We start from the raw sequence: 22,639 nt of genomic DNA on the forward strand, positions 1-22,639 counted from the left end.
GTTCGCGTATGAAGGGAAATTTTGAAACATGCAAAATATATTGGTGCCGATTTTGTGAAGTAAATTGAGGCTAAATATTTAAATGCGTTGACAGTTTTCACACATGACGTTTGTGTTAGCTTGTTCTGATTTTCGTATCGTTTTCATTGTTTATGCTTTGTAACCTGGAAACTATCGTCTGTATTTCGTGATTTTTACGTATCAAATCAAACAGAGACTTCGGTAAATCAAACAGTTAATTGTTTTCCTGCGCAAATTAAGCAAAATCTGATGTAGGGGTACTAAAATATAATTCATTCTATCGTTAATTTGGCATTATCTTTTGCGTAATGGAAGATTAATGCAATAGGTTTTGTTGAGATGCTCGGCATTTTCTCGAGTTTATTCAGTTTAAATAGAGTTTGATATCGCTGACGGAAATATGTAGGTATATACATGTATCATATATATGATTCATTTCGAAAAAATAAATTGTGTTCTTTATTTGATATATATGTAGTGCATGTTTCTTGTGTTTAATTGTTTACAATTTCTTTTTACTAACCATATTTAAGTGTTAAACTTCGAATTATAAGCAAGATACATAGATTTGCTCACAATTCTATGTTTGTACACAGATCTTAAAAACTAAAGATTAAAAAAGTAAAAAAAATGTCAATATTTAAGAAGAAAATTGTCAAAGTCTGTTCTTCCAGAAACCAACTTTAACAACTTATTGTATTGTAAACTTAACACCTTTTAAGCTCACCTGAGGGTGGGCCACAATGGGGGGTCGAAGTTTAACATAGGAATATATAGAGTAAATCTTTAAAAATCTTCTTCTCAGAAACTAATCAGCCAGGAAAGCTGAAACTTGTGTGAAAGCATCATCAGGTAATGTAGATACAAATTTGTGAAATTCATGACCCCCGGAGGTAGGGTGGGGCCACAATGAAGGATCGAAGTTTTACATAGGAATATATAGAGTAAATCTTAAAAAATCTTCTTCTCAGAAACTAATCGGCAAGGAAAGCTGACACTTGTGTGGAAGCATCCTCAGGTAGTCTAGATTCAAAGTTGTGAATATTATGACCCCCGGGGGTAGGGTGGGGCCACAATGGGGGGTCGAAGTTTAACATAGGAATATATAGAGTAAATCTTAAAAAATCTTCTTCTCAGAAACTAATCGGCCAGGAAAGCTGACACTTGTGTGGAAGGATCGTCAGGTAGTGTAGATTCAAAGTTGTGAAAATCATTACCCCTGGGGTACGGTGGGGCCACAATGGTGGGTCGAAGTTTTACATAAGAATATATAGAGTAAATCTTTAAAAATCTTCTTCCCAGAAACTAATCAGCCAGGAAAGCTGACACTTGTGTGGATGCATTCTCAGGTAGTGTAAATTTAAAGTTGTGAAAATCATAACCCCCGGGGGTAGGGTGGGACCACAATGGGGGATCGAAGTTTAACATAGGAGTATATAGAGTAAATCTTTATAAATCTTCTTCTCAGAAACTAATCAGCCGGCAATGCTGAAACTTGTTCGGAAGCATCCTCAGGCAGTGTAGATTCAAAGTTGTTAAAATAATAACCCCTTGGGGTAGAATGGGGCCACAAGGGGGGGGGGGGGGGTCGAAGTTTAACATATGATTATATAGAGTAAATCTTTAAAAATCTTCTTCTCAGAAACTAATCGGCAAGGAAAGCTGAAACTTGTGTGGAAGCATCCTCAGGTACTGTAGATTCAAATTTGTGAAAATCATGACCCCCGGAGGTAGGGTGGGGCCACAATGGGAGGTCGATGTTTTACATAGGAATTCACAGAGTAAATCTTAAAAAATCTTCTTCTCAGAAACTAATCAGCCAGGAAAGCTGACACTTGTGTGAAAGCATCCTCAGGTAGTGTAGATTCAAAGTTGTGAAAATCATAATTCCCAGGGGTAGGGTGGGGCCACAATGGGGGGGGGGTCAAAGTTTAACAAAAGAATATATAGGGTAAATCTTTAAAAAATCTTCTCAGAAACTAATCAGCCAGATGATTCTTCATAATTGTTAAGACTTTGGCCCCAGGACAATTCTTTGGCCTCCCGAGAAGGTTCAGAGTTTGATGTACGTTTATATCCCATATATAAATTATATTGTTAAGGATCTTTTTGAGAACTGCAATACTCAACATATGATATGACTATAAAATCATCCTGTTAGAAAAGGGACTAATGATTATAAACATAAGAATATTCAAAGGAAAAAAGGGTTTTTAATTATACAGGATCTACGTGTATTATTGTACATTGTCCTGATAGTTTGTATAAGACTCCATTAAGCTGATTTTATCATACCTATTGTTCCTCAGGTGAGCGATGTGGCCCATGGGCCTCTTGTTTTACAGTAGAGATCATAACATATGATCCATGCTGAGAATAGTTTCACATAAATACATGTATGTATTTACTCAATTATATACAAATATTAGATTTTTTAGGTCTTTATTAGACGTTAATTGACAGCCCTAAATGAAACCAGTGAATCATTTTTTTTCAATTTTCTTGCCTTTTTTGAAAAATAATTTTTATGCATTTTTTATAAGCTTATACTTATGTATGTAGTCATTTCAAAAAGAAATGACTGTTTATTGTTGACACTGCAAACAGTACTTAGAATTAGAATTATTAGTCATGCTATTGTGACATATCCTGTCAGCTTTTAGAAAAACAACTCCTTAAGTTTTGAGAAAATAACTCATGGTGCTGATTTTTTTTTATGTGCAATTAAAGCTTCCGATAAAAAAGTTAAAGTATGTATATTTGTTGAGAATATGATGTAATTTTTTGAGGTGTTATGACTGGGAGGAAATAATGATATGTGAAGAAGCTTTCAATCAACACAATGTAAATTATTATTGTCAGTGTATATAAAGAACTATTATATTTATGTGACACAAAGAATTTGGAAGACTTGCTATTTTTGCATTACAAATTGAGATTATGTTTATTCTGTTTATTTCCACAGTCACTGTTTATTTTGTGACCCATTTTATGCACAAGTTATATTTTTAATTTATGATGCTATGAAATAAACAGTAAAGCTTCTTGTAAATTGTTTTGTGTGTCTATCTGTGAGTGCTTCAATTCTTAAACCAACAGAGTTTCACACTTAGCAGATGCCCTGGCCCTAGGTAGATTTTCAGAAGAAATAAGAAATCAGATGATGATATAATGTTGAATCATGAATATCATTATAAACCTCAAGGCTGGAGAAATAAGGTCTTTAGTGTAAAATGATTCATTTAATTACGCCAAAGTAGGGAATGAGGTAGCCTGTAGTAAAGGGGGCGTCAGCTTGTACGATACTATCAGAAACAATGCAAACAATAAATCGCCAGGAATTCCAACTGAGATATAATTTGTAAAGATTCTCAATGCCTTATAATCATACTTTGTATGTTATATTATATTTACAATGTATCACAATTTCTCTGTCACTAGACAGAATAGGTCCCTTCACTAGTCCCCCACTGATTGGCTAACTGGCATGATACTCCTTCAGAAGGTTTCCTGCTATCACAAGTCTCTGAATTTCGCTAGTTCCTTCGTAGATTTCTGTTATCCTGGCATCTCGGTAGTGTCTCTCCGCTGGCATGTCCGTAACATATCCCATACCTCCTAAAATCTGGATGGCCTGTAAAACAAGACACAAGATCAACTGAACTAATAAAGTATACAGGTTTTACATTTTGACCTCAAATTTAATGACCATTGTGCAAAAGTTTGTGTATTTCTATGCAACAAAATTCTCTAAAAATTCAAACTCCTAGTACATGTATTGACAACTGACTTGCTAGAGGGCAGGCAGAAATGTGTGAATCAAAAGAAAGAAATCAATTCTGTTTGAATTCTACCTTCAACAAGATCTGAATCACTCTTAAAAGGATGATAAGTGAGTAATACAAGTATCTGGAAATGGAAAACATGACCATTTTGTAGCAAATTGAGTAGAATTCAATTACCACAATGAGTAGCCATTAAGCTATTGAGCTGCAAACTCCAGTGAAACACGCTTTTGTTAAGTATCTTATGATAGATGTCTTAACAATATGCCTTTGCAAATATCAAATATATTTATAAAATTTAAGCAATTTCAGTACATAATGATAATATAACAAGTTTTCATTTACTTTACAAATAACAGGTACTCTAATACTGTATAATTATATGGTTGACCAGATAGCCCCACTGGCTATCGGCTGATATTCGTAGACGTCTCTGACTCACTGAAATCAAGTCCATCTCTGATCTATTAACCCTCACATTACATTATTAAGCATATATCATCACGAGGCATGCCCAATTTTATGCGACCTGGATCAATTCACTACCATCTTCATTATCAAACGAGAACAGAAAAACTTCAAAGGGCCAACAGGAAAACAGCAGCTAAAACACAAGTACTTGAGACTTTTATTTCATAATTTCAGATTGGTTGAAGTCATGAGTCATACACATGACATATATTTTCTACAGCAGTTTAATTTGAAATTCAATCGGACTTTTGCAGACATTACATGATATTAATCCCCAGAAATACCCTTCGTACATTTATGATAACTCTAAATCAATACCGCTGACTGGGACCGACTTTTCCCATTTCCTGTAGGAACAGGCGTAATGACAACTATTCCCCGAGATACAATGGTATTGGTGATCAGCAGCCCTCAGCGGGGAGCTTATCAATATATGGTTCTGGCTGCCAGTCTAAAGCACTCCGTTATGGTACAGAAAATCAGACAAATTTAGCCGCTTTGAGCTGGTCTGTCTACTAGTAATCCCAGTATCTACAAACTAATGCCTATATGAATTTCAAAAACCATTACATATCATCAAAAAATTTAAATTTATATTTATTTCTTACTGAGACAAATATCTGGATTGAGAGAAACTTACATACATACACAATGAAGTTAAGGAAATTATGATGTACAGCTAGATTTATGAATGTAATATGTTGTATGTGAAGTAGTTGTGGAAATAATGACACAAATTCTAAAATGTTATTAAGAAAAGAGGAAACTACTTAGGATAATTATGTTTACTTGTAGTATTATGAGGCCATTATATCTGAGTATCAAATAAATGGTTCATTCTCTGCACTTTAAACCAGTGAGTCACTTAATTAAGACTAATGTTTAACTGGTTGCTGTAAAAAAGACACCAAGTGAGGTTTGTTATAATTATCCTTAATATGTTATGTGGGACATTTGATGACAGAAAATATCATGTCCTTATAGAAAGATCAAGTTTTCCAAAAAATCCATATGTTAAATAAACAATGTATGCTAGACAAATCCATAGATCAACTTCCATACACCGTATTCAGAGTTTTTTTGCTTGTTGCAAATTCTGCAAAAATAATTTGTTTACACAGGACATTTTTGCAATACAAAAAAAAATTATGGCCCAATAACTGATAAAGAGGTATAAAAACCCTTTCCCTGCATTTAATACAATAGAAGTCTGATGCACACATTAAAATGGGAGAGAATCATCTAAGAGGATTTAATCTTTCTATTCTTATCATGCTTTTAGTGAAAAGAAAAAAAATGTATATACAACTTGGGGGATTTGAACCACTGACTGCAAAATCTGTATAACCACTTGGCTACACAACATTATATAAATAGTGCCTGTTTGGGAGGGTAACTGTTGAAATTGACACCCCGAGACAACCATTGTCAACCGACGCAAAGCGGAGGTTGACAATGGTTTTTCGAGGGGTGTCAATTTCAACAGTTACCCTCCCAAACAGGCACTATTTATCTTATTATACTCAATGTCTTAATTTTAAAGAGAATTTTACTGCTTTTATATAGAAATGAAGTGAATTCAACGGCGAACCGTACGCGCATAATTTACGCGCATGTAACAATTCGTTGTGTTACCCGTTGCCAAGTGTGTTGCTAACGCTGACAGTAATAGAACAGATTACCAACTGCGTCTAAACCAATCAGATTTCAGTATTTAACATGAAAGTATAATAATAATGATTTATTACATCTTATCAACATTAAATAATTGTTTGTGGCTCGATACATGAGCATCATAGGTCAAGATCTAGTAAATGATTCCATAGTGTCTTTTTCGTGCTAGTACCATTGTGACGTCATGATTGATTTGATTAAAATTTTTCCAGTACTTAATGGCTTTAAAGGAATTATGTAGAAAATAAAATAATTTCTTTACATTCTATCTTAAATCATGAGAAAAGTAGCCCTGATACCTGTATTTAATTTGACATCATTTTAAAGAGGAGGTCAAGAGCTTGTTTAATGTCGTTTTTAGAGAGACTGAAGGCATTCTAAATATATTTAATTAGTAAAAATGGACAAAACTCCGAAATATGTTACTTATTTCCTTCATATTTCACAGAAAATGGCACTTAAAAAATGTGATTTTTCATTATATTTACTAGAAATTTAAGCCCTGATACACCCCATCAAACAAAGCTATTGTTATGTATAAAGCATCATAGAAAGAATTTATATCTTAAATTTAATGAACCTGTAGGAACCTTTCATTTACTAGATCTTGACCTTAAAAAAAAAACTACTGTACTTTTGTACAAAACTTCAAAATACTTCATAATGCTTCTATCTTAAAATGAGGTGAATAATCAAAGGGGAATAACTCTCCTCAAAAGTTGAGTAAATAACTACATATATAATCAGGGTTTTTTTTCAAATACTCTAAAATTCATTAAAATTTGGCTTGATATCTTAATCTTCATTCAAAACCAGTTTTCAGTACCATATGCGAAACAGCATGAACAAATAATTATTATACACATGTGAAAATGGCACTGTCCAGAGTATCCTTGCCTTCTGTACTGTCAACTGTTGAGTATGAAGAGAAATCAATGCTTTTGTCATGGTTTTTAGAATAGGTAGGAAATGTCCCAATTTAGTGACATCAAAGAAGCACAAGGAATGAAATGGGGCAGAAATTGGACCTTCTCAAATATAGTCCTTTGCTATATGACATATATATCTGCTGATCACAACATAAGAACAATGACTTGGGTATCAAGATTTATATTCAGAATTACAGCTTTTGATATAAGCCTCCATTCTCATCTTAACCATGTGCTTAAATTGCAAGTAAGAGTGTCTAAAGTGTAAGACTTGATAGGGTAATTAAGACTTGCAATAAAATATATACATGTTGACTACTATTTTAACACAGTGTAACACCTGACATAGTAGACTACATGTTGACTACTATTCTAACACAGTGTAAGACATGACATAGTAGACTACATGTTGACTACTATTCTAACACAGTGTAAGACCTGACATAGTAGGCTACATGTTGACTATTATTCTGACACAGTGTAAGACCTGACATAGTAGGCTACATGTTCACTACTATTCTGACACAGTGTAAGACTTGAAAGAGTAGACTACATGTTGACTACTATTCTGACACAGTGTAAGACCTGACATAGAAGACCACATGTTGACTACTATTCTGACACAGTGTAACACCTGACATAGTAGACTACATGTTGACTACTATTCTGACACAGTGTAAGGCATGACATAGTAGGCTACATGTTCACTACTATTCTGACACAGTGTAAGACTTGAAAGAGTAGACTACATGTTGACTACTATTCTGACACAGTGTAAGGCATGACATAGTAAACTACATGTTGACGATTATTCTGACACACTGTAAGACCTGACATAGTAGACTACATGTTCACTACTATTCTGACAAAGTGTAAGACATAACATAGTAGGCTACATGTTGACTACTATTCTGACACAGTGTAAGGCATGACATAGTAAACTACATGTACATGTAATCTCCATGTAGAATAAGATAAAAACTAAAAAAAAAAATACAGATTTTTTTATGATATTAAACATTTCTGACTCCATATTAATTTGTAGCATGTTTTACAGCACAGTCTCTTAATGCTCAAGACAGTTTACCTAGTCCGTTACTATATGAATAGTGCCTGATTGGGAGGGTAACAGTTGAAATTGACACCCCGAGAAAACCATTGTCAACCGACGCGAAGCGGAGGTTGACAATGGTTTTCGAGGGGTGTCAATTTCAACTGTTATCCTCCCAAACAGGCACTATTTATTTTGTTATACTGAATGTCTTTTTTAAAATTTTTAAGAAAATTTTACTGCTTTTATATAGGAATAACGTGAATTCTACAGCGAACCGTACGCGCATAATTTTCGCGCATGTAACATTTTTTAATGTTACCCGTTGCCAAGTGCGTTGCTAACGCTGAGGGTATTAGTAAATATTATTAACTGCGTCTTAACCAATCAGATTTCAGTATTTAACATGAAAGTATAACAAAAGCTAATGTCACACGATGAATGTTTACTTTACGTTCAACAGCATGAAATGAAAATTTAGAATACTACATGATATTGATATAATTTTATGTGTGTTGAATATGAAGATACTACACATATGTTGTGTCAGTTGAGAATAACATTTTTCGTAATTGCCCCCGACCCCCATCTTCAATGTTAATTTTTTGGCGGTCATAGTAAACTGTATATGACTTCAGTCCTAATTGTTTTACACATAGGTGTGAAACCATCGCACAGACAGGTGTAAATCACTTTATGCTTGAACGCACAGAATACACAGGTATGAGACAGGTGGACAGTCCATGTAACGAGGGATCGTAAGGAAATCATAATACATCAAATGATTTTACAAACAGTAACAAATGCAATAAACAAATGCTTCATTTTACTACGTTTCTAGACTGTTAAAGGTGTTTAAGATGTTCCTCCCCGCAAAAAAACTCCTAAAAACATGAGTTTTGGTTTAAAATAATGAAGTATACAAATTAAACTTCACAAAAACTTCTTTTTTCTTTACTTGAAATCAAACATCCCAAACAGTGTAGAATACTTCATTGTTAGGCATACTTCTTTTCTCTTTACTTGAAAGCAAACATCACAAACGGTGTAGAATACTTCATTGTTAGGCGTACTTCTTTTCTCTTTACTTGAAAGCAAACAACACAAACAGTGTAGAATACTTCATTGTTAGGCATACTTCTTTTCTCTTTACTTGAAAGCAAACATCACAAATAGTGTAGAATACTTCATTGTTAGGCGTACTTCTTTTCTCTTTACTTGAAAGCAAACAACACAAACAGTGTAGAATACTTGGTTGTTGGGTATGATCTTTTCTTTTTTCTTGGAATGAAAACGAACAAAACTTTTTCCTTAACTTGGAAGGAACACGTGGTGCACCTCTGTGGGTTGATTTGATTTGATTGACAGGGCTAGCACATGGACGCAAGAAAGAAAATGCGTACATAAATAGTTGAAAATAATTGTATGCATTTAATAACATGTACAGTTTCCCATGTTTTGTAATGAAAAATAATTGCCTTTTACCATTTCTTGTAAAGAATTAACACCTTTAAAATAGCTTGCAGGTTTGCCGACGTCACAATTAAAGGACTATGTGCGGTATGGTCAAATATCTGCCCCTGATTTCAACCAAATTTTAAATAGTATCGTATGAAAATGAAATCTTCACAAATCATTGTAAAGAGGATGCCTATAACTTTAATCTTGATTTTAGTCATCATTGCTAACTCGCTGTTTATCTATGACGTCACTTAAATGACATTATTCCCGCAAATTTGGAAACAAATGAAGATATTCTCATTTTTGCTCTATATTTTGCATTCGGAAGTATAGATCGCAGGTCTGCTCAAGTGCGATTTTAACATATGTTTTTCTTCAGATAGTTATACATATTATACATGTACTAAAAAATGGTACTTGAGCAAGCCTGCACTCGATGTTTCCCAGTCGAAAAACCATCGGAAAGCACCCATATTTTGCTACAAAACATCAATTTATCAAAATAATGCAATATTCATGACGTCATTTCTACATTATGACGTCACTGTGGTGATAACCTTTTACATCTTTATTTCCAATATGATTTTAACTATCTTTCACCTTATTTTAAAGGTCTTTCTAAAACTTTGATTTTGGGGGGCAAAAATTGCATAAAACCACACTTAGTCCTTTGACAGAAAGAGTTCACCGTCATAGCAAACTCATACATTATTTGAAAATAACAACTGATCTTTAGAAACATTAAGAAATATTTCAAAAAGATTAAATGCAGTTTTTACAAACATTTATAATCATCAACTGCTAAAAATTTAAATATGTGACATACATTATCACATTTTGTTCTATAAGATAAGAGTGTGCGTTGGAACTCTTCCATTTACGAGGGTCAATCAAAACATACGAAGACTTTTGTCATAGCTATGTTACTTAACGTCATATCATTACTAAATTTGGTAGACATAATTTAGCAATGGTTTCAAACAATTTGCAAGAAAAAAAGTTAATAAATTCCTTTATTTCTAAGAATTATTTAGAATCTAATCCTGCAAAAATGAGGTAATGGCGCATGGTCAAAATGTGTGTTATGTCAACAATAAACCATATAATGTTGAAAGTAATATCTCTATAAATTGGGCTTAAAACCAAATAATATTGAATCCTCAAATTAAGTTTTGTCTTGGTATTCTATGTTCCAAATAATGATGGGATATATTGTTTTGTCGAAGAAATATTAGTAACTAAAGACAGATTTAGAATTGACTAAAAACATTGCGCATCGAGAGGTACAAACAAAATGGATTTAACCTAGAAAAAAGCCGACACAAGCTGTGAAAATGCTAAATGGTGCAAAAAATAAGTCAACAAATATTTGCAAGTTTGTGTTTAACTGTAATAAATTTTGTGGGGGGGGGGGGTGGTAATTGTATTTTGAATATAAAACAGCCTGAAAAAAAGTAGAATATTTGTAAATATTGGGTCAAAAAATAAGTAATGTCAACCGACGTTCAGGGTTCTCCTTACTGTAAACTAAGAAACTAAGAGATACACGGTTAGGAAATAAAAACTTTGAAGAACTAACTTATGATTTTTCAACAAATGTTAGCAAATAATATGTTAAGTGGTTCAGTGCAATTTTAAATTGTAAGGAGAAAGGCACAAGAGACTAAGCGTGATATAAAGATAGGGTATATCTATAAACTGTGCATGTTTAATCTTGACGTCATGTTTTGAACGTTACCGTGAGCCGTGGTGACAAAACATGTTGTTTTTAAAAAGAGGTAAAAAAAATACCGTTTCATCAAATGGACTAAAACTTCGCAAATCAATAACATAAGTGTTGGTGCACAGATTAATCTGTTAAGTATGACTTTCATGAAAAATATATGATAGACAGCCACATTGTCTTCGTATTTTTTGATTGACCCTTGTAAAATCGTGTTTAGACAAGTAAAAATATTGAACCGTATGCATTTTAACTTTGCTTATTTTAAAATTAAAACTTCTGTATTTTCAACTACTGATCTAACTTTTTAAATTCTTTTGGCTTAAGGTATCCCACTCCTCAATGTTGTTGTATCAAGAATTTCTTTAGAAGTATATCACTGAAATTTCAATATTTCAATATTCATCCCTCTGAGTTTCAGCCCGATTAGGATTTGCTGTCATTATTTTTGATTAAACAAACTTATTCCTTCAAATATTGATTTTAATTACGGAAAACAGTCACACTGAATAGAGGGATTACAAAAAATTATGTATGATGCTACATAAAAAAAATTTTGCACTTAAAATTTACAGTTTCTAAAATAGTTACAACCTGATTCAGAATAAAAACTTTTTAAATATCAAGAATTTTATAAGATTAATCCAGTTTTCCAAGATAAAAATTCAGTATCATTTAGACACAATAAACATGGGGGTCAGTGATGTCAAATATTAGACTTAGAGCTTCAAAGGTAAAATTCTCGCAAAATTTGGCTGAATCTGATATTTTCTATATAATTGCATGATTTTATGCTAAATATCTATCACTCTCTGAAGATTTAATTTTGTACATGTCACACAGAACCTATAGAATATGTTACAGACCTATCATATGTTAAAAATGTGAATAATGAATACAGTATAATGAAAAGAAAAGTATATTGAAAATTCATAAAAAATATTTGTTTCCGTCATTTTCGTGTAAAAAACCTTCGGCACAAAAATTGTTTTCCCGAAAACTTGTTTGTTTCTTGTAAACTGGCTGAAAGTTTGTTGACACTCGATCATACGGACATAGATCGACAAAAGCATTTCAATAATTTGATTTACCTGGTATGCAGTTTGCATAGATAAAACAGAAAAGTTTCAATACTTCTACACGATTTAATAAGATTGAAGAAAAAAAATAAAACATGACTGGCAAACATGTGAATTTTATAATAAGCCACGTCAATATTAATAGTTTGTAAAAATACATTGTCAAGTTACGAAATGAAATAGCATCGATAAATGATTTTAAACACACACTCTATAAATTTTCAAAAGAATTTGAAAATATATTGTCTGTTTTTTAAACAGTTCCATTAATAATATGATATATAAGGTTCATTGTAGCTGTCAATTATCATTTTTATCCAGGGAGATAACTCGCGTTTCAGTCCAATCCTTTTTTTCACCTGTAAATGATCGTCATGACCGTGGCATTGATTTGCTGAAGGACCTTATCGCACAGGTGCGCAGTTTAACCTGAAACACCTGTCTTAAACCACGTTGCAATTTGGAATCAGGAGTGCGGAAAATACAGGATCCTTTAATGGTTTTGTACCAGGCCACAAGATCAGAAAGCAAACTTAGAATTAAGTCAAAAATTACAAACTGTCTTTTTGTCTCTTGATTGAAAACACTGAAAAAATTTAAATGCTATTAAAAGTGCCTTGATATAACGTTGTTAATTACAAATTTCAATCGTTATTTTATGATAAATAATCATTATGTGACTGACTGAAATTTTGACTTAAGTCTGAAATTGCTTCATGATTCTGAGGCCTGATGACTACTATTCTGACACGGTGTAAGACTTTACACAACAGACTACCTTGTCAGGCATGTGACTTTTTTTTTGACACAGTGGAAGACTTGATTTAACAACCGACTACATGTTAACTACTTTTTCTAACACAGTGTAAGACCTGACATAGCAGAAAAATGTTGACTACTATTCTGACACAGAGTAAGACATGACAAAGTGGACTACATGTTGACTATTTTTTCTAACACAGTGTAAGACCTGACATAGTAGACTACATGTTGACTACTATTCTGACAAACAGTAAGACATGACATAGTAGGCTACATCTTGACTACTATTCCAACACAGTGTAAGACATGACATTGTAGACTACATGTTGACGATTATTCTGACACAGTGTAAGACATGACATTGTAGACTGCATGTTGACTACTATTCTGACACCGTGTTAGACATGTCATAGAAGACTACATGTTGACTACTATTCTGACACAGTGTAAGACATGGCATAGTAGACTACATGTTGACTACTATTTTGACACAGTGTAAGACCTGACATTACAGATTACTTATTGACTACTATTCTGACACAGTGTAAGACATGACATAGTAGACTGCATGTTGACTACTATTATAACACAGTGTTAGACCTGACATAGTAGACCACACGATGACTACTTTTCTGACACAGTGTAAGACCTGACATAATAGATTACATGTTGACTACTATCATAACAGTGTAAGACCTGACATAGAAGACCACATGTTGACTACTATTCTGACACAGTGAAAGACCTGACATAGTAGACCATATGTTGACTACTATTATAACACAGTGTAAGTCCTGACATAGAAGACCACATGTTGACGATTATTCTGACACAGTGTAAGTCCTGACATAGTAGACTACATGTTGACTACTATTCTGACGAAGTGTAAGACCTTACATAGTAGACTACATGTTGACTACTATTCTGACACAGTGTAAGACTTGACATAGTTCTTACCTGGTGACTACAAAAGGTTGCTGCCTCAGAGGCTGCCAGCTTTGCCATAGCTGCTTCCTGCAACAGAAAACATACTTATCAAGATATAGTAAGTATAAGCTTTGATTGCATTCTGTTTTTATCATGTGAAGAAGTGACTTTACAGATTGTTCATGAATCAATAATTTGTAGATACAATAGCTTACTTTAGTGTATGGTTTTCCGGCATCTTTTAGGAGAGCTGCTTTGTAGGTCAGTAGTCTGGCACTCTCAGTTCTTAGCTCCATGTCCGCTAGCTTGGACTGTACAACAGAGAACAAGAATTTTGATAATTAAAAACCCATACAAGTGATCAAATTTAAGTGGTACACTCTTTGATAGTTAAAAACCCATACAAGTGATCAAATTTAAGTGGTACACTCTTTTCTTAACAATAATGTTAATGTGAACAAATTTTTTAACTTACTTGAACTGTTTGCATCTTTGAGATAGGGCTTCCAAAAGCCATCCTTTTCTGAGCATACTCTATGGCACACTCAAATGAAGCCTAGAGCATAATATACATGTACATTCAATGAACAAAATGTATTTCTAATCATTGAATTTTGTTGTTGTAAGAGTTATCTTACCTGAGCTATTCCTAAAGCCTGTCCTGCAATTCCAATTCTGCCAGCATCAAGAGTTTGCTAAAATAAAACCAGAAACCATATATTCATTCATTTGGAAACTTTTAACAATAAGCAAAAAAAAAAAATCAGGATGAAAAAAGAGAGGCAACTCCTGCTCTTAATTACCATGGCGATTTTAAATCCAAATCCAGGCTCTCCCAGCAGATTTTCCCTGGGGATTCTGCAGTCCTCAAAGATTAGATTACAGGTGGAGGTGGCCTTAATCCCAAGCTTATCCTCCTTCTTTCCTAGAGACAGGCCAGCGATGGGCTTAGGTACTAGAAATGCACTGATTCCCTGAGATAGAAAAAAATCAGTAAAATATACAGATCAAATGACATGTTACTCTTACATAGACTTTACTAAGTGAGACAACTTTGTACTTGCCTTGTGTTTCTGGCTTTTGTCTGTGGTGGCAAAGACCTACAAACATGATATAAAGGTTATGTACAAATGCAGACAACAAACAGATAATTTGACTCCAGATAAAGCCACACTTGTTTGTCTATGACATATAAATCCTCCCATCAGAATAAGGTCCATTTAGGCAAATCACAACTACCGCTGGTATTTAACTTAGTTTCCTCTAGACTGAGCTGACTCTGAACAAGCAGTGCAAAATTTGTTTTATCAAAGGACCAAAACTTAATAAGATAAAATAAATTTCATAACCAAAATTCTAAGCATTCTTGAAATAACATTATCAACATCTTAAAAACAGACTTGATTACTTTCAATTATTCAAAATACGAGAGATGTACACATACCCATATTCAGCGAATGTATTTACCTTTTGGGCAGGTGATGACTAAGAAATATTGCTCTAAATTTTGAAGGTGCTTATCAATATTCAGACAAACACATTTACTTTCTTAAGCCAAATGTGTGTTTTTCTTCTATAATCAACATTTTTTGATAATGAGGAAATAGATAATGTTTGCAATAGAATAAAATCCCTGCCTGCTGTGTTATTGGCCAGAGAAATTAAAGGTGGGGCCTTACAATATATTTCATACAATATCAATAATCTATAGCAAAATAACAATCTTACTACTGTAGCCTCAGATTCGTAGCCATTGGTGATCCAGGACTTGGTTCCGTTCAGAATCCAAGAATCTCCATCTAGGGTAGCCACTGTGGAGGCAGCCCCAGCGTCACTTCCATTTCCTGTGGATGAAAACAAAACCAAGATTAACAAATGTTTATAAAAATGTATACATGTACTGCTAATGGCAGGATATCATCATCAACTGTTGGCAATTCAATGTATATAAAACATTTAATGACAAGTATGTACATGTATCTATATCAAACAAACAGCAGTGTTGGCAATAGTCTAGTGATATATTTAACAAAAAGAACATACAATTTTACATGAAGTTTATTTTGTACTTAAATTCATGTATTTTAATTTCTTCATGGAGACTTAACTTCAATGTATACTACAAAGCACATACCTGGTTCACTGAGAGCAAAGCATCCGACTCTGTCTCCATGTAAATATGGCTCCTGGAAGACTTCTTTCTGTGCTGGGGTAGCCCATTTATTGATTGGTCCTAAGTAGAGGGACTGCAAGTACACAGGTCCATGTCAAGTTACGCACCAAATCATGATAATGTTACCCAACACTATTGGTTTGATATACAATGTATTTCCAAATTGTATTTGATATACTGCTATGGAAGATCTTTGAACTTTGTTTTATCCACAAAATTTAGTTGGTTAATACGAAGCGCGGCTCAAGTACCGTGCTCTAATGACAACGTTAACCCAAGGGCAAAGAAAAATTTCAGACTTCTGCTACCTTTGACATACTAAAAATTCTACAGTCAGATTTGTTCGAACAATACTAGTAAATTGCAAATGGCTACCAATGTCATGATCTCATGAAAACGGGTAAAATGTATATCAAGAATGCCATGCATTTAAAAGATGAATAAAACATTCTGCTGATTCTAAAATTTGTTTGAAACTGTATTTGACTTTGAATTTGAATTTCACTTCTGTAAGGTTATACAAACTTTTTGTTTTGACATTGCACCACATGTTAAATTTATTATATATTACACTTCATTTTACCAATATAATCTCAAACAATATTAAATATCAATGCATAATTAAAATGCAAATTACTTAAACCCTCTGTTGTACAAGTTTCATCTTTCTGTGTCTTCTACCAAATTCCTCACTTTTCTACACAATTTTGGGACATCCCTCGTACATGTAAAGAGAAACACAATCTGAGACCAGAACTTACATTGTTGACACTCATGATACAGCCTGTGGAGGCACAGCCCCTGCTGATCTCTTCCATGGCAATAGCGTAGGCAAGGTAATCCAGGCCTGTTCCCCCCTCCTCGCTGGGCACATCAACCGACATCAAACCAAGCTCACCCATCTTTTTTATCTGCAGGAACAAATTATAAACTTGTATCAACATTAGCTGCATATCTGTAGTTCTCCACCTGGAATATGGCATGTCAACTCAAATTCTCCCTGAAGCTACAGATCTGAAACTTTACCAATATGCAAAATTCATTGCAGATGATGAGCTAGTACTGTGCGATAATTAGGGATCTGGCTCAAAATTTGTGGAAATTCATTGAAAACCATACAAACAAATTTACTTTTAAATCTCAATGAACATTGATCTTTGTTTCTATTGATAAATCATTATTGATGCAATGAAATTATGTCACTGCAAATCTTTTAAAAGAAAACAAGCAACCCATGAAAATTTGCCCCAACAATTTTAAATTACTGGACATGTGTAAAAGATCTTTATATGGTGATATCTATTAAATTAATTTCCTTATAGATATCAGTATACAAAAGTACTAAAACTACTATTAGAGCCATTCATATTTGTAGTTTACAGATATTGTAATGCTTTTGCTATAGGAGACATTCCAATGTATTTTACCACATCTTTTGGGTAAGTGTGCTCTTTGTCCAACTTTCCAGCGATAGGGATTAGCTCATTGTCCACAAAATCCCTACAGCTTTTTTGTAACATCTTATGTGTCTCTGGAAGATCTGCCAAACTAGATAAGGACCTTGCATTCTGAAGGCTCTCTGGAAAAGAACACACTTTGAAGTAAACTTATTAGATATATTGATATGTAAATGTTAAAATTGAAGTCTACATGTATGATACACTAGGCATGTGCTGCGACCATTTGATGCTTGGTTAATATTGTTCGTTTCATCAATTCATTGAAGAATAGCTCATTACCTACTGCGTAGTAACTTTAACAATAGACTATGGCACGGAGGATAAATGGAAAAATAAAATAAAAGGTCCAAAGGGGTCCAAGGCATTTTGAATTCACACAACATGAAAAAGTTGGTGATGTAATACAAACTGAGACCCAATAAGATTTTTTTTTCAAATTTTCATAAGCTTTAGATCTCAAAAAGGGTGAACAGAATAAGTTAAAATAATAACTTTTTAAAATATATAACAAATTCTAGTGGTCCAGAACAATAACCCTTCATGCCAGAGTTTCCTCGATCGCGACAAAAGTTACACAACACAGTTCACACTGCCAACATTGAGATAAGTATGTCTGCAATGCAATAAAATGTTTACTTGTCCAATATTAAATCTCTGGAAACTTTTAAATAAATGTTGCTACGCCCATACCTTTTCTGACTACGAATTTTACAGAAGTTTGACTTGTTCTGAGCAGACAGCGTATCATAGCCGCCATGGTTGTTGTTTTCAGCCCCTCCACGATAAAAGAGTCAAAGTCCATTTTCAACCTCAGAGTTACCTTTCTTTGCATTGATCAAGTGGACCCATCCCCCTTTTCTTGTTGAAATAAATCAATTTTGATGTTGTTTTTTCAGGTGTAAATGTCATTCTATTAGGAGTGTTCATGTTTAAACAATTCTTTTTATTATATAACAAATGTCGATAAAATGAATTGAACTGATGTTAATGATTGGCCTTATGTATAAGCAGGGACGTAAATAGTATATACGTCCCTCGTATAAGGTCCTATGCGTTTATTCGGCGCCCTTGGCCTTGATAAATCTGTCCTTCCACGATGCTCCCTCTTTTGGATTTTTATTTTTCATAATGATTATTAACATTGAAATTTTATTTTTCAAAATTATCAACCATGAAGCCATTAACACTGATTAATGATGCTTTTTTAATTAAAATTAAAATGATATCGTTCACATAGATAAATTATGATACAGACTGTCGCGTGAATTGATTATTCAGTGATGATTATTAAACTCTTGTTTTTTTTCTGTTTTCTCTTTTTTTTCTGTATTCTTGGGGGGTTTTTTCTGTAAAACTTGTTATTTTTTATCTGAGAACAAATTTCTTGATAGCTAATTTAGCAAAAAAGGCTTTAGCAAAATCTCAGTTTATATAACCCTTGATATTTTATCACTTTTTGATGTGTTAATCGAATTAAACTTTCCATACCTTAAGTCCAATAAATGGTATTTAAACATACACAATGAGCATCATTTTCGTTTATTAAATTTCCCCTACCCTTTTGTGTCATATTTTTTTGCCTATTGAATTTTTTGCTGGTGGCATTACTCGTACCTACGTGTACACCACTACTGAAGCTTACATGCCAATACTTATGATTTTAACATCAGTATGATTCATTTTAAAATCATAAAGCCCATAAGTGCACTGAATCGGCTCATTAGACGGGGGTATTTTGCGGAGGAATGTTTTAAGCTAAAATATATACCTTTGAAAACTAGAATCATCCCATCGATATTTAATGGATACAAGCAATAACACGGGATCTGTCCTATTCTCCTCGGTTCTGTTCTATTCTGGTTCAACAATTTTAACCTAGATTAATGTTACGGTAATATTTTCTACATGAATGATATCTTGCGTCTAAAAAAATCAGTATCATTTCTATTTAATACATTACTAGTGTTAGAATGACGGTTCGACCCCCCCCCCCCCCCCCAGTTTATTTTTGTGATGCTATGGGACCGAGGAGGGATAGGGGATCAATGGATAAGGATCGAATGAAATTATCATACGTAAGCATTAACTTGTTATTTTTTGAAAATATTGGAAGTACAAATGCGTAGATTTAGATTATAACAATGTTATTTAAATATTGGAAGTACATGTACGCAAAGCTATTTTGTCTCATAAGAATACTTTTATTTACATTCTAGATATAGTATTTCTCGTATATCTTTAATTTGAATTGAACAAGTTTTATTGTATAAACCATCAAAGGATTAAAAACAAATTTTAACAGTTTACAAGTTCAGCAGTACTGATATAGTTTGTAACATTTCATATATTATATATCTATTTCTTTTGAATACCCTGGTCCACATTTAGTTTATATTCTATTTCCTTTATTAATTAGCCATACATTTAGCTGTCTACTGAGTTCCTTGGTCTACATTTAGTTTGTTATTTAGTCATATATATTTAGTTGTCTAGTAAATACTTTGGTCTTCATTTGGTTTGATGCAGTATGGTGGGTTTTTTTTGTTGTTTTTTTTTGTTTTGTTTTGCTTTAAAACCTCTTAGAAAGTTTTTCTTATTTGAACAAGTTGCTCTACAATCACGTGACGTATAATTTTCTCGGTACGGTTTGACAGGATTTAGCCACCCACGTAACTCTCGTTGATTTATACTTATTGTGATGTTTCGCCCATTAAACATCTACACATTCTGCGTGGGTACAACCTTCCCTCTCCAGCCTCCCAGTGAAATGGAACACTGCTCGGAAAATAAAACCCTTCTTATGATTCGGTACCATGTACTTCTACATACCTTACAGTTGCCTTTTACTACCCTGATCAAACAAATCAACTTAAAAATGAATAGAAACTAAACAATTACTTAAAATCGCAACTGTTATTTGAAAATCACTTTACGACATTTGAGATCTCCCACTAGTCGCCAAGTCTGGCCAGAATATCTAAACTGCAGGCACGCTCTTCAGAACTGTGTACCATTTGGGTGATCAAAGCACCACCAGTGCATTGTTACCAAGCCAAACTTGACAGCCATGCTACATTAGCTATGTATGTATAAATCCTTCTTCGCGTAATTAACAATCGGCGATGTTGAAAAATAATTAAAAATAGATGCGACAGAAGCTCGGCACTGGTCTATATCCCCCTAAAGTCGAAAACTTTTATGTTTCTCGTTGGCAGGGTAAATATTTAATGAGCGAGTAAAAACATATCTGAAACTAAAATTTAAATCAACTCACATTAAAATTATCGATTGTTTAAAACAGAAAATTAACAAGGCGTGCTGTTGAATGTATATGGTAATCAAGATGATAGTCTAGCAGGTATGGTAATTGACATTCATCTGCATCAAATGTGCAACCTAAAAAAACCACAAAGGAAAGATTCAATCATCGGAAATATTTGTTACAAAACTCTACAAAGTTTAAATAAAGCACGTTTTTAGTAAAAAGTACATCGTGTAATCAACGTCCTGAAACATATCTAATGTTTATGTCTGTTCTCAAATCAAGAGTCCCTTAGGGGCATAAATAATCTAAAAAAATGTAAAATACTCTTTTAAACAACCAGAAAAAAATATGTTTATAATTCACAATGGTCTAAAATTGTCTCATAAATTTAATGGAAATATGAAATATTAAAAAAAAAGTATTTTCAAGGATAGATAGAAATTCTATACAGTATAAAAAGAATGGCAGACTAGTACAAAAATTTTAAAAAGCCTAACAATCGTATAATCCAAATAGTCAAGACAATCAAAATATTCAGGAAAATTAGAATAGTCAAGACAAATAAAAATAGTCAAGACAACCAAAAATAGCCAAGACAATTAAAAATAGTCAAGACAATCCAAATATAGTCAGGGCAATCTAAATAATAAAGACAATCAAAATATTCACGACAGTCAAAATAGACAATACAAGCAAAATAGTCAAGACAAGAAGTCGAAATCCAAAGATACAGCTGATTTTTAGCATTTTCATAGTATGCTTATTAGGGCTGGATGGTCGTGGCCATTTTTTACATCATAATAATCTCCTTAAAAAGAAGAGCACTTTATAAAGATATAGGAAAATACTAAAAATTCAAAGTTAATATATCTAATGTTTTCTTTACTTAATTATTGTTTACAGCCAAAAATTTAATGTATGAAGTTTTAAGATAGATCTGGAATGGTTAATTTGTTGATCCTCAAGCCTCCTTAACAAATTCTGATACGACCACACCAATATCTTGGTTTGCTCTTTTTTTTAAAAATTTTTCTTTGTTGATTGTTTTTACAGATTTATCAGATTTTTCCACGCTTTACTGTTAGATTTGAGCCAACAACACACGCATTTAATCGTGCGCAGTACATAAAGTGTGTCATCAGCTACTAGCAATATATCTATACAAAACCTTTATAGTTTGCGAGTTGCATTCCTTTTTACAGAATCGCAACCAATTGGTGTACCAATAATGAACTGTAGCTTTGTGGTCCCCGTGGATACAACAACAAGACCGTGTACTGAGATCCCAGTAACGTTCGGCAGGATCAATGGTTCGGACCGGTATTGTTCCCATATGTACTGGACGTTACGGACGGAGCACAGAATGAAGGGTGTCTGCGGGCAAACTCATTACACAGGTGTACGGAGTGATGGGGAGATTTTTTCTTACCAAAGCGATTCCTGTTTATTTTAGGGATGACCAAAGAATGTAGCCCTTTACTGTGGTAAGGAGAATTGACGTTTGTCCAGCCCGATACACAAAACTCCGGACCCCGCGGCCGAAACACCTGGGCTCGTGCTGACCAAATCGGTGGCGTGGATTTTATAAGCTCAATTTTATTTCTGAAGAAATACGATTTTAATCTCTGTTTTATCAGGATATAAATATTTCTGTCAGAATTGTAGGTATTTTAGACAAATGACGACCAGGAATACACAGAGAAGAGATTTATCTCTTGCTGAATTGAAATCGGATCCTCGCAACAACAGCGGAGACTGTAATTAGATTTCAATGAGTTGAAGGAAGTGGCCGCATGACAATAGGAGATATTCGACACTCGTTATATAATTCTCCTCACCAATACAGGTGCACAAACTG

At 33.5% G+C, this 22,639-nt stretch overlaps 1 protein-coding gene across 1 annotated transcript; it reads right to left on the reverse strand.

Annotated features, from left to right (window-relative positions):
* Positions 1-3,354: 3,354 nt before the first annotated feature.
* Positions 3,355-18,363, reverse strand: LOC128189505 (short-chain specific acyl-CoA dehydrogenase, mitochondrial-like). Its single transcript, XM_052861141.1, has 12 exons — positions 18,207-18,363; positions 17,484-17,635; positions 16,818-16,967; positions 16,018-16,129; positions 15,612-15,727; positions 14,948-14,983; positions 14,687-14,857; positions 14,522-14,578; positions 14,359-14,439; positions 14,099-14,194; positions 13,914-13,970; positions 3,355-3,655 (listed from the first exon to the last, which is right to left on the reverse strand). Exons 1-12 carry the CDS (start codon positions 18,346-18,348, stop codon positions 3,500-3,502), a joined length of 1,326 nt encoding a protein of 441 aa, XP_052717101.1. The 5' UTR covers positions 18,349-18,363; the 3' UTR covers positions 3,355-3,499.
* Between the last annotated feature and the right edge of the window lie 4,276 nt (positions 18,364-22,639).

This window comes from Crassostrea angulata, chromosome 6 (genome assembly GCF_025612915.1).
Source record: "Crassostrea angulata isolate pt1a10 chromosome 6, ASM2561291v2, whole genome shotgun sequence".
Classification (NCBI taxonomy): domain Eukaryota; kingdom Metazoa; phylum Mollusca; class Bivalvia; order Ostreida; family Ostreidae; genus Magallana; species Magallana angulata.